Source organism: Scyliorhinus canicula, chromosome 20, assembly GCF_902713615.1.
Source record: "Scyliorhinus canicula chromosome 20, sScyCan1.1, whole genome shotgun sequence".
Lineage (NCBI taxonomy): Eukaryota > Metazoa > Chordata > Chondrichthyes > Carcharhiniformes > Scyliorhinidae > Scyliorhinus > Scyliorhinus canicula.
This window is the reverse complement of record NC_052165.1, coordinates 18,511,397-18,525,156: the sequence shown is the minus strand read 5'-3', so window position 1 is coordinate 18,525,156 and position 13,760 is coordinate 18,511,397. Positions and strand designations below refer to the sequence as shown.

Sequence of the window (13,760 nt, the reverse complement as noted above, 5' to 3'; positions counted from 1 at the left end):
GATAGGGCGGATACAAACAGGTAAGGCCTCGAGACCGGACATGTTCCCGGTGGAGTTCTACAAGAGATTTGCTGGACAGCTGGTGCCATTATTAGTGGGGATGTTTGAGAACTCTATGGCAACATGAAGCTTCCTGCCTGAGATGCTGGGCATTGATTTCACTTCTGTTAAAGAAAAAGGGTAAGGGTCTTGTGGGAAGTGGATCTTAACACCCCCCTATTTCATTACTTAACGTGGATGCCAAGATACTGGCTAAGGTTTTAGCATTGAGGTTGGAACCATGCATTCCTCAAGCGATTGGGGAAGGTCAGACGGGGTTTGTCAAAGACCAGCAATGGTCATCCAATGTGTGGCAGCTGCTAAATGTGTTTTCCCCCATCCAAGAGGTTCAGTCCAGAGGTAACCGTCTTGTTTAACAACGAAAAGGCGTTTGACAGGGTAGTGTGGGGGTATCTTTTTGTAGTTTTGGAGAGGTTCAGATTGGGGCCCAGGTTTGTGTCACGGATACACTTTGTACAAAGCCCCCCTCAGCGAGTGTCCGCACCACTACCACGCGCTTGGGGTATTTTCAATTAAATAGGGGGATGAGACAGAAAGAGTGAGTGTTTTCTAGTGAACCCCCACCCCCGGGGGAGGGAAGCCAATCCAGGGGTTCTGCCATTTTGCATGGCTAGTTCCAGCTTTAGAGATCTGGGGGTCCAAGTGGCTTGGGATTGGGCCAAACTTCATAAACTGAATTACACTAGTGTGGTAAGTAGAGTCAAGGCCGATCTACAAAGGTGGGATAACCTTCCCCTCTCCTTGGCAGGCAGGGTCCAGTCGATTAAGATGAACATTCTACACCTCGATTTATGTTTGTGTTCCGGCGTCTGCCAGTTTTCCTGCCTAAATCTTTTGGGAGTGTTGAGGATTTGATGTCATCCTTTATATGGGTGGGCAAGACCCCCAAGGATTCATATAGCAGTCAATCAGGGGGCTTAGTATTGCTGAACTTGATGTCATTACTGGGCAGCTAATGCAGAGAATGTGTTGGGTTGGTTTAGTGATCCTGCTTTTCAGCACTAGGGACCTGGGTTCGAATACCGGCTTGGGTCACTGTCTGTGCGGAGTCTGCGTGGGTTTCCTCTGGGTGCTCCGGTTTCCTCTCACAAGACCTGAAAAACGTGGGGCGCGATTCTCCGCAAATGCGGCGAGTCGTAAAGGCTGCCGTGAAAACTGGCCGTGTTTCACGGCAGCCTCCGCGCCCCCTCCCGGGACCCGATTCTCCCCCCCGGACGGGGCTAGCAGCGGGGCCCCATGAACCACGGCATCGTGGCCTTAGCGACCGTCGCTAAGTCCGCGCGCCAAGCGTCACGCCGGCTGACGCGCACAATGACGTCAGCCTGCGCGGATTGGACGGCTCCAACCCGTGCATGCGCGGGGCCGTCATCTCCCTCAGCCGCCCCGTGGACTGATCCTGTGGGACGGCGGAGGGAGAAGGAGTGTGTCCGTACCACGGCCGTGGTACTGCCGTGCCAATCGGGGCCCTAGATGCCCAGAACGGGCATGTTGCGGCCGTTTTTACGACGGCAGCAAGCAGGTGTGTTTGCTGCCGTAAAAACGGCCGTAAAGGCCTGGGAACTCGGCCCATTAGCCTGGGGAGAATTGCTGTTCGCCGTAAAAAACGGTGAGCAGCGATTCGTGTCGTGGAGCGGCCGTGGTGGGGGGAGAATAGCAGGAGGGCGGGAAAAATGTCGGAGACGCCCTCCCGCTATTCTCCGACCCGTCGTGGGCAGCGAAGAATCGCGCCCGTGCTGTTAGGTGAATTGGACATTCTGAATTCTCCCTCAGTGTACCCGAACAGGTGCCGGAATGTGGCAACTAGGGGATTTTCACAGTAACTTAATTGCTTGTGTAACGTAAGCCAACTTGTGACACTGATAAAGATGATTAAATTATTATTATGAATGCCATTTTTGACTGGCGTCAAATTTGCCACCCCGGATTAGGTCATTTACATCTGAGGATGCTGACACTGCCTGGGATATATCCTCCACTGTAGAAGTTTAAGTAATGTTGATAGTGGCAGTTACAAAAAGGCCAAAACCTAGAATGTCTGAATGATGGATAACTGGTTGGGTGGATTACGAATCATGGGATAGGTTATGATAATGAAGTGCAAGACACAAAGATATAAAAAGTAAATGCAGTAGAGAATGGATGAAACAATATGATGTATTAACAAGCTTTTAACATGAAATTACAAGCTTAAATAGATTGTCCAATATTAACATTAATTCTGGAATTTCTATATGTCATTTTTTTACTTTCTGTTTAAGGAGGAAAACAGGTTAAACTGATCCTACTATGCATTGTGGTGGTGTCACTGATGGAGCTGTAGTTTGAGAATAGGAAGGTACCGTTGAGATACCAAATGGAAACGCAGTTTCAGGTTGAGGACTGGTTGCAGCTGCAGTAGGCGAAGTCAGGTTAGAAGGGAACGTCTGTGATGCAGAGGATGCTTCTGATGTGGTTTTCTCCGGAACGCTTGTTGACGAGGCAGAAATTGCTGTCGATTGTGTCCTTTGTGCTGTCCCAGTTATGACACTAATCTCTGGAGTCAAGGTAGTTCTGGTTGTTGTCACTGGCGTAACAGAATGTCTTGCGACCTCCCTTGTCGATGTTTCCGCCTTTCCCACAGTTGTCCGTTGCAATGTTGTGCTTTCAGCACTTCCAGTGGATGTACTGTACTGGGTCTCTAATATAGCTGGCTGAGCAGTAGATTCTGGACCTTGTGTTGAGTGAGCAATCCCTTCAGATCTGTTGGTGGTGGCCATGGTTGAAAGAACGCTGCTTAAAGTTCCACTTGTGGAAGGCAACGTTTTTTCAGTTGTGTACACGGGAGATCCAGGTTGGACTGTAACCACTGCTGTAGCAATTGTTGTTCTGATACTTCCAACAGAGGTTGTAGTAGTCCTTGCAGAACTTAAAACTGGAAGTCCTGTTGGTGTGAAAGATGTTGTGTAAGTTAATGCAGAGGTGGTTACTGGGGATATAGCGGTGACTGTTGTAAGAGTTGGCGCAGCAGCCAGTGTGGTTGATGCCGTGCTTGTATATTGGTCTGTCATAGCAGCTGTTGATTGTCCTGCTGTTGGAGTCAATACTGTTGTGGGTGAACTGTACGCTGCCGTTGCTGTCACAGATGTTGTTGTCTGCTCCAGGTGAGGTAAATCTGTTGCAGTGACATTGATACCTGTCAGAAAATGAACAATTAAGGTGTCATTCACAGAGACATGGACTTCAATTTCAACCTGTGAGAATCGAATTTACAATGCAAAAGGAGACCATTCAGCCCATCGAGTCTGCACCCGCCCTTGGAAAGAGCACCCTCCACCGTATCCCAGTAACCCAATCTAACCTTTTTGGACACTAAGGGCAACTTAGCACAGCCAATCCGCCTAACCTGCACATAGTTGGACTGTGGGAGGAAACCGGAGCACCTGGACGAAACCCACGCAGACACGGGGAGAAGGTGCAGACTCCGCACAGACAGTGGCCCAAGCCAGGAATCGAACCTGGGACCCTGGAGCTGTGAAGCCACAGTGCTAACCACTGTGTTACTGTGCCACCCACTTTACCTTTCTTCTGCTGCTTTTGCTTGAAGTTGACATTGACCGGCATTTTCCGGCCCTCCCCGCTGGCGGGGTCTTCTGGTTCAGCCAACGGTGACCCCACCCCACCCACCCGTTTCCATCCAGGGGCAGGTTCCCGGCGGAGGGTGCGAGCCACAGAAAAATCCATACACACTGGTGGGAAAGGAAGGCCCTGCTGCTAGATGGCAGGCCAGCTCACCACCGCGAAGCACACGTGGGGTGGGGGGAGGGAGAGGGGGGAGATCGGAGGAGGATTGGAAAATGGCCCATAATTTCCCTTCGCACATTGTCAGAAGGAGAAGCTAAATTCTGTTGTTCTTCACCACATTCTGGTTATGAATCTAGGGCCTTAGGATAGGCTTTGACTGATTAAATGTGTACTTCTGGAGTCAGGGACATTAACACAAGAAACTACTGAATTTAGTACATCTGCATAATGTGATATTTAACAGTATAATTTCACTGATCAGAATCCCTTGTATTAACTACACCATAAGAAAAATAATAACTGCTGTTTTTGTATCCTGCACGCGAAGCGACAAAGCAAAGGTGACGTTGGAGATGCGAACACCTTCAATGAAATCGGAGGTAAGGGCAGGCAGAAATTTCCGAAGCACGAATGTTAAGCCACAAAATAACTGACCACGAAATGGTGAATATTTACGGCTGCAACGTTTCTCCGGCTTGTTCTTCTCTCAACTTGGCCAACAATAAAGAAGGAGTATTTATAAAAACTTGAAAGTTAACAAACTGAGACACTCACAGTCCTCCAGGTAAACGCATCTGTGTGTGACTTCATCAAGAAGCATGTTCTTTGGGCAATGGGCCATGCATCCTTCTACCCTGAGCGAGGAAAATAAGAAAGGTTATTTCTGCTTCCTCGGGGACATGAGGTCTTTTTATTTCGTCCCAAGTTCTCCTTGTTGTCTCTGAGCCATTCATCAACTCTGGCTGATTCAGCAGGCATGTAATCTGTTTACAGGTCTCCCCCAATCACTATCCAGTACAGAGCAATGTCTCGAGCAAATTTCTCTTCTATGGAAAGGCAATTTCAAAGTGGCTTTATTTAACTAACCTGCAGGAAGCAGGTTGACAAGGATATCCACTATTTTAGATCCCCCACATGCAATGGAGGTTCACCAATAAATTCCAATGGGCCTCCTGTTGCTCAGGCAGCCTGGACAGGTAACAGTGGGCCCAGACTGAGGAGGTGTATGAATGGGATGGTGGAGGTGGGGGGGGAAATCAGAGAGGGTTCAATAGGAAGGGAGAGGGGGATTTGACCATGATGGAGAGATGGGTAACACTGCTGCCTCACAGCGCCAGGGACCTGGGTTCGCGTCCAGCCTTGGGTGACTGTCTGTGTGGGTTTCCTCCGGGTGCTCCAATTTCCTCCCTTGGTCCAATGATGTGCAGGTTATGAAATGAAATGAATGAAAATGAAAATCGCCTATTGTCACGAGTAGGCTTCAATTAAGTTACTGTGAAAAGCCCCTAGTCACCACATTCCGGCGCCTGTTCGGGGAGGCTGGTACGGGAATTGAACCGTGCTGCTGGCCTGCTTGGTCTGCTTTAAAAGCCAGCGATTTAGCCGAGTGAGCTAAACCAGCCCCTGGGATCCGATTGCCCCACGCCCCCCCCCAGGACCCCGGGGGCCCGCTCACGCCGCCAATCCCGCCGGCACAGAGGTGGTTTAAACCACATCGGCGGGATTGGCCATGCAAAATGTGGATTAACCATGCTAAATTGTCCCTTAATGTCCAAAGATCTATAGATTAGGTAGATTGGCCATGATCAAGGTTATGGGGATAGAGTGTGGGGCCTAGGTAGAGTGCTCTTTTAGAGGATCAGTGCAGACTCGATGGGCTGAATGGCTTCCTCTGCACCGTAGGGATTCTTTGGGGAGCTGATTGCAGGGGGATTTGATTAAGAGAAAGCCGTTGATCTGGGCTCAGGGCGAGGTTGGAGGTCTCATGGAGGGGTAGTTAAAAGCCTGTGGGGGTGATCAGGGGCGGAATTCTCCGACCCACTGCAGGGTCGGGGAATTGCCCGGGGCCGGCGTAAATCCCGCTCCTGCCGTGGCCGGAATTCTCCGCCACCCGGGAATCGGCGGGAGCGGGAATCACGGCCCACCGGTCGGCGTGCCCCACGCGCCAATCGGCGTGCTCCCCGCGGCGATTCTCCGGCCCGCGATGGGCCAAAGTCCCACTACTGACAGGCCAATCCCGCCGATGTGGTTTAAACCACCTCTGTGCCGGCGGGATTGGCGGCGGGAGCGGGCCCCCGGGTTCCTGGGGGGGGCGTGGGGCTATCGGATCCCGGGGGGTGGGTGCCCCCACGGTGGCCTGGCCTGCGATCGGGGCCCACCGATCGGCGGCCAGGCCAGTGCCGTGGGGGCACTCTTTTTCTTCTGCTGCCGCCACGGCCTCCACTATGTCGGAGGTGGAAGAGACCGCCCCTACTGCGCATGCGCCGGTGATGACGTCAGCGGCCGCTGACACTCCAGCTCATGCGCGGACTCACACCGACCGGCGAAGGCCTTTCGGCCAGCCCCGACGCCGGCCGGCGTAGCGTCAAAGTCCATTGGCGCCAGTCGGTGGAGCGGGAACCACTCCGGCGTTGGCCTAGCCCCTAAAGGTGCGGAAAATTCTGCACCTTTGGAAAGGCCCGACGCCGGAGTGGTTGGCGCCACTCCGCTATGCCGGGACCCCCCGCCCCGCCGGGTAGGGGGGAATTTCGTCCCAGATCCTTGGTGAGGAAATCACAGGCCTGGAGAATGGGTCAGTTGCATCGGGGCTGGGGCAAACGGAACTCGGAGACTGGGCCGAAGGGATTGGAGACCTCAAAGGGAAGATCATCAGGAGGTGCCTGATTGCAGAGACACCTGAAGCAGGCACCTGGATCCAGGAAGTAAATGTGAGACGTTTACCTCCTGAATTCCCCCCATTTCCTTGCTTGACCAACAGACATTGAAGTTAACAGTGAATAACATTACCATGTGTGGCCCCTTTATCAGATTTAACATTCTAAACTATCTCCTTGGAGATGGTTGGCAGCTCGCCCTCCTTCTGGACTCAGCTAAAGCTGGAAATGGGCAGCTCTGAGGTGGGTTTCAACCTAGAAACAGACTTCAGCACAACCCAAACCTGACCTTTTTTTAGAGGTTACAATTCCCACCGTTATTTCTGCTCAGCACTTCCCCACAGCAGCAATGCTAAGATTGACAATTCACCATTAATCCTAGCAATGGTTCTCATTGGCAATGTAATGGTTCAATTAATTATTACTCTTTGTCATATAAAAAAATAAAGGGTACATTTTTTAATTAAATACAATATTTAGTTTAAAATGAAACCAGGAAATGCTGGGTTCAGCAGATCTGACAGCACCTGTGGGGAAAGAAACAGAGTTAATGAGCGGAATTTTCCGGGTGTTATTTTGCAGAGTATGGCAGCAGGCGGGGAAAGCACTCCACTTTCTTCGCTGTATCGTTGGGAACTGAGAGAGAAAAGAAAATCCCAGGGACGGGTCCCACAACACCACACCGGCACGTGATTGAGGTCGACCCGCTAGCAATTTTGGTTTCTTCAAGATCGGGAAGCCATTTTTAAAGGCCATTCCAGTAACAATAGAACACTCACACACTTCCCCACAGCCCCCCCCCCCCCCCCCCTCCCGCCAGCACCCCCCCCCCCCTCCCCCACAACCCCCTCATGCAACACCCCTCCAGTGTCTGGGCATTAACCTTTCCTGCCTGAGCGATGCACTCGACTGAGCTCCACCGATGGGATTGCCCACCAGATGCACGCCATGGAAGATCAATCAGAATTCACGTCGGGATGAGAGGGGATAATGTAATAGGACGGGGTTATCTGGCACAGAGACCTGATAATTAGGTTCAAATTTATCACAATAGACTTCCCAACATTAAACATCGGGAATCCCGTTACGTCACTGGCTGGGACAATCGCATCACGTCGACATGATTTGGGCCTCTCGCAGGATTTTCCAACTCCGTCGCCATTCAGGCCCGATTAGAAAGGGAGCGGTAATATCGGCCAAAGTAGCAGGTCGACACATCCCTGAGGTGCTGCGTGTTTCCGACATTTTCTATTGATATCTCAGATTTCTATCGCTGCCGTGTTCTGCTTGAACGAGATTTTGCTTGTTCTGTGGTGTTTTTTTTAAACTGACATTTGTAATCAGTTAGGAGAATATTGGGTGATTGGATTTATATTTGAGTGAGCTGCAATAAATTTTAGCCACTTCTGTCACTTAGACTTGAACATGGAAACTCTGCCAGCATTGGTCGGTCTGCTGCATCAGTGACTCACTACGGTAACAAAGTGCGCCACCTAGTGGTGAGGCAACAAATTCCAGTTAGAAACAGAAATGCTCACCGATCATATTGCAGGAGATACAAGTACAGATGTACCAGCTCAAGGACTTGAGCAAACTGAGGTTGGAGATGAGGTGGTGATTTTCAAGGTTAGAAGTGCAGATGGAGGATATGATTCTGCGACCCCGTTGCGCCCTGCGCGGATCCGGGAGCAACGGGTGAATCATGTGCATGCCAAATTGGGTTCCGTGCCAGGCACGAAAACCTCGGGCAAGTCATCCGGCTTGCTCTGCCCGGCGCGATTTGGATCTGAGCCTCGTTGGGCAAGATCCAAATCTGAATATTCCGTACACATCTGAGAGATCTTGCCAGGGTGCCATCTAGTACATTTAAAAAAAATTAATTTATGGGATGTGGGCTTCGCTGGTTAGATTGGACGCGCATGCGCAGTGCGGCCGCTATTTTTTTAAAATGGTGGCAGCTTTCTGTTTTACAAGTTCGGAGGGGTTTTATTCATTTTATTCATTTATTTTATTCATTTAATTTTTATTTTTTTCATTTATTTTATTCATTTTTTTTAACATGTACAAAGGGGTTTATTCATTTATTTTGTTTATTTAATTTTTTTTTTCATTTATTTTATTCATTTTATTTTTTTTTTACAAGTTCGGGGGGGTTTATTTAATAAGATTTTACAGAAAATAATGCAGAACTTTTGGACAGATGCAGACTCCATACTTTCCGACACCGGAAGGCTTCACCTTCATCCAACAGTTTCCATTGGAGGAGCGTGTACGAGGGCCAAAGGGACCCAAAACCATTTCCTCCATTTTTATCAGCAGCAAACAAGGTAAGAGAAAATGGTGGGTCGCGCAGGTCGGCCGGTGTGGGTCGCGAAGGTTGGCCGGCGTGGGTCCCGAAGGTCAGCCCGGTTAGGTCCCGATGGTTGGCCGGTTGGTAAAAATGGGTCCCCGGAAAAAAAGTTTGAAGAACACTGGTCTAGTGAACTTTAACTTCAGTCCGCTGAATCCCAGCGGGAATGTTTGAGGGGTGAGTTGATTATAGAGCTTTTGCCAGGTAGCTCGTCAGCACCTGAGGATAAATAATTTGCACTTTCATCTAGCACAGGGTAAAGGTTAAATGGTCAGCATAAACTGTTAGGGTAGAATTTTAAGGATGGCTTTATATTAAAAATCACAACTCAATTAACTTCCTCTGTGTATCTTCTGATGGAGGGCTGAATTTTACCAGCCCTTTGGAGATGGGAGTGTTGGTAAAATTGAGGGACAAGGTACGGGGAGAAGAACACAATGATGTCTCCCCACCACCATGACATGTTACCATCAATGATAACCTCAGTGACGTGGCCAAGTTGCCATCCTTGAGCAGCAGTCCTGTTGGAGACCTGTTAACTGGCCATTCTATGTTTCTCTCACAGCTATATCAGTTACCATTCCATCCTCCCACCCCCTACGCACCCCACAATCATTCCAACACATGCCAATGGCGGCCAAGCAGTAAGAGTGGGGTACACTCCTGCACCATTCCACATTTAGCCAGGCTTGAGGCAGGTTGCCCCCCAATAAGCCTCCGGCAACAGGATAGTGACCGTTTCCAGGGAAAACCTCGTCATGGGAAGAGATGAAAGTCTGCCTTTGTTCACTATTAGTTGCGTGAGGAGAAACAATAATTCATCATTTTTCAGCCATGTCTCAGTATAGCCGTTACAATGTTATAACATCCGAGTCAAATTTCTGCCTGCGATGCACCTTCCTTTGTGTAAAACAAACTCATCTGGGCCACACATGCTAATCTGTAGTTCCAGTCTAATCTGTCTGTCAGCTCTAACCAGTCTGTCTGCTCTAACCAGTCTGTCTGCTCTAACCAGTCTGTCTGCTCTAACCTGTCCTTCTGCTCTATCCTGCCTTCTGCTCTAACCTGTCCTTCTGCTCTATCCTGTCCTTCTGCTCTATCCTGTCCTTCTGCTCTAACCTGTCCTTCTGCTCTAACCTGTCCTACTGCTCTAACCTGTCCTTCTGCTCTATCCTGCCCTTCTGCTCTATCCTGTCCTTCTGCTCTATCCTACCCTTCTGCTCTATCCTGTCCTTCTGCTTTATCCTGTCCTTCTGCTCTAACCTGTCCTTCTGCTCTATCCTGCCCTTCTGCTCTATCCTGCCCTTCTGCTCTATCCTGCCCTTCTGCTCTAACCTGTCCTTCTGCTCTAACCTGTCCTTCTGCTCTAACCTGTCCTTCTGCTCTATCCTGTCCTTCTGCTGTATCCTGCCCTTCTGCTCTGTCCTGTCCTTCTGCTCTATCCTGTCCTGCTCTATCCTGCCCTTCTGCTCTGTCCTGTCCTTCTGCTCTATCCTGCCCTTCTGCTCTATCCTGCCCTTCAGCTCTATCCTGTCCTTCTGCTCTATCCTGCCCTTCTGCTCTAACCTGCCCTTCTGCTCTATCCTGCCCTTCAGCTCTATCTTGCGCTTCTGGTCTAACCTGCCCTTCTGCTCTATCCTGCCCTTCAGCTCTATCCTGCCCTTCTGCTCTAACCTTTCCTTCTGCTCTAATGTTGTACTCACATGCTTATTATTTCTTACTCCAGATTTAATTACTTTACATCTTTCAGTTTGTCCTTTGCCTGTTGGACCTAGAGCACAATTTCTTTAACTACAATAACAATGTGCATTTATGTGCCGTCTTCAGCATGGTAAAACAGGCTGAGGCATTTCACAGGAACATTCTCAAACAACATTTTCACACCGAGCTACACAGGGAAATATTAGGGCAAATGGTCAAAAGCTTCATCAACGAACCAGGTGCGGGATTCTCCGTTCCTGAGGCGAAGGGTTGACGCCAGGGCAGGGTTCGTGGACGTTCACGACAGCAAAACTGGCTCCGGATCTGGACTAATTCAACGACCATCGGAGGGCTAGCACGGGCGCCACGTGGAACACAATCGATTTCAATGTGAAACGGTGCTGGATTCGCAATTGCCGTTCAGGAGGGTGACAAGCTGTAGCCGCGTATACACACTGCATTCCCCACGCACACCATCCCAGACAACAAGATGGAGGACTGGTTGCGCTGGAGCATGTGCATCCCGCTGATGGGTCGGCTGGGGCAGAGGGCACCTAGAGGGGGTGGCCTGGGGAGGGACCCATATGACGCGTGGCACGAGGTTCATGGTGATCCGTCAGCGGCGTGCACAGCTGCCTTGCAGGCTGTGGCAATGGTGTTCCATGCCCGTCCAACCCGCCCCCGCAACCCACCTCCTGGCCATCCCTTGGTCCTGACAGAAGCCTCCCGGCCAGCGGCACAACTGTTAGCGCACTAACTATGGCGATGTTTGGCACTTTCCATACCGTCTCTTTCCTCCTCATGGCGCCTGTTTCACGATTTTTTAAAGCACAAGTGATCCTCGGCGTCGGGATTGGGCCCCAGTGGAAGCGGAAAATCGCAGATGTCCTGGAGAATACTGGGTGAGGCCCGCTAATGATATGCCGACAGCGCTTAGAGTTCTTATGGAGTGAAACGCATTTACACCACTGTCAAGGCGACGAAGCATTGCGATTTGGCATGAAAACGGCGCCCGCCATGAATTTGGCGTCAGAACCGATTCTCCGCCCAATCGCGTCTCACAATCGCCCCAGGTTTTAAAATAAACTTTATTGGTGTCACAAGTAGGTTTACATTAACACTGCAATTAATCTACTGTGAAAATCTCCTAGTCGCCACACTCCGGCGCCTGTTCGGGTCCACAGAGGAAGAATTCAAAATGTCCAATTCACCTAACAAGCGCCTCTTTCGGGACTTGTGGAAGGAAACCGGAGCACCCGGAGGAAACCCACGCTGACACGAGGAAAACAAGCAGACTCCGTACAGGCAGTGACTCAAGCCGGGAATCAAACCTGGCTCCCTGGTGCTGTGAAGCAACAGTGCTGATCACTGTGCTACCGTGCCACCCATAAGCAGTGTCTTAAAGAATGAAAGAGCGATAGAGGGGCAGAGAGATTTCGGGAGGGATTTCCAGAGCTTGCGGCCTTGGCAGCTGAAGGTATTGAGGTCAATAGCGGAACAATTAAAATTGGAGATGCTCAGAAGAGCGGTATTAGGAGCACTCAGATCTCAGGGGGTTGTCTGGCGGGAGTGTTTACAGAGATAGGGGGCTGGATTCTCCATTCTGGAGACTGTGTCCCCATCCCAGTGTGCAAATGGTGGCGTTTCACTATGGAAAAATCGGTGTGAAAAAGCCACCAATTCTCCGTTCCAGGAGGGGTGGGAGGGTAGCAGCCAGGCAGCGTAGAGATCCCAGCTCTAGCTGCCAATATGGCCCGGAGAATTGCCTAGTCCGTGGCTGCGCATGCGCACGGCGGCGTCCTGCAGTGGCCGCGCCGAGCTTCATGGTAGATGCCGCTCGCGGACCCAGCCCGCAAAATAGTTCCCCCCCTTCGGCTGGCTCACGCGATCCGGACAGCTACACCACAGTGCCCCCAGCCCCGAGGCGCGGCGTACTCCTAGAGTCTCGTGAAATGATGCCCCACTTTCGCAGACCTCTTCCCATTATGTGGTCACCTCCCTCATCTGTTTCTCCTAGGCTAAATTGCACCTGTTTCGGGTAATAATCCAGAGATTACGAACCTGAGGTCCCAAACTTCAATTTAGCTCTGATCTGCTGGTATTATCGAGACAGGACTCCTTGTCTAGACTTTCCCACCTTGCTAGCCCCAATTTGGGTCACGGTTTTTGAAAGTCCCTGTTCCCTCCCCAACGTTCACCCAATTCCGCATGGCCCTCGCCTTGAAACCAGGAAGAGGTTCTCAGTGCTCCTCCCATTCTCCCCTTTTGAGTATCTCCAATTTGAATTGCCCCAACATTGGCAGCCACAGACAGGAACAAACCTTTCCCCTTGGTGGTGGGGGTCAATGACCACAGGACATAGATTTAAGGTAAGGGGCAGGAGGTTTAGAGGTGATATGAGAAAAATCTTTTTTACCCAGAAGCTGGTGGGAGTTTGGAGCTCACTGTCTGAAAAGATGGTGGAGGCAGAGACATTCAAAACATTTTTAAAAGTATTTGGATGTGCACTTGTGATCTCAGGGCACACAAGGCTCTGGGCCAAGTGCTGGAAAATGGGATTGGAATGGTTAAGTGGTTGTTTTTGACTGGCGCAGACCCGATGGGCCGAAGGGCCTTTTCTGTGCTGCATAACTCTATGGGCCAGGTCGGAGAATCCCCGGGGGGGCTTGGGGGTGGGGGGGGGGGGGGGAAATCCCGCCCGGGAATCCCGCCCCGCTGCTCCGAAGCCAGCTGCCGTATTCTCTGGCGCCAGTTTCCGGGCAGTGGCAGGATGTATGCTGCGCCGGTTGGGGGCTGTTGGTGGGGCCGGCTCAAGGCACCGGCAACTCGGGCAGTCGCCCGGGGCGCCATGTGCTAGGGGGCGCCAGAGACTCGGGTCCCGCGCATGCGCAGTTGGGCCAGTGCCAAGCAGCGCATGCGCGGTGGCCGCCCTCCCCCAGGGCGGCCCCCCCGGCTCGGTCCGCTCCCCCGCTCGGTCCGCTCCCCCCGCCCCCCCCCCTCGGTCCCCCCCCCGCCCCCCCTCGGGTCCGCCCCCCGCCCCGCCCTCGGTCCGCCCCGCCCTCGGGTCCGCCCCCCCCGCCCCCCCCTCGGGTCCGCCCCCCCCGCCCCCTCCTCGGGTCTGCCCCCCCGCCTCCCCTTCTGCCCCGCCCCCCCAAGGGCGCCGAAGTTCAGCTTGCCCGGGGCGCCAGCAACCCTAGGGCCGGCGCTGGCTGTTG

The 13,760-nt window shown here is 51.6% G+C and overlaps 1 protein-coding gene across 1 annotated transcript in view; it reads right to left on the bottom strand.

Annotated features, from left to right (window-relative positions):
* The window catches only part of otogl (otogelin-like), a 200,793-nt gene that overhangs the window by 50,105 nt on the left and 136,928 nt on the right, over nucleotides 1-13,760 (bottom strand). Inside the window, exons 38-39 of the mRNA XM_038781368.1 lie at nucleotides 4,396-4,475; nucleotides 2,346-3,232 (exon numbers count right to left, since the gene is read on the bottom strand). Coding sequence (XP_038637296.1) covers nucleotides 2,346-3,232; nucleotides 4,396-4,475 — 967 coding nt within the window. The remainder of the gene's footprint in view (nucleotides 1-2,345; nucleotides 3,233-4,395; nucleotides 4,476-13,760) is intronic.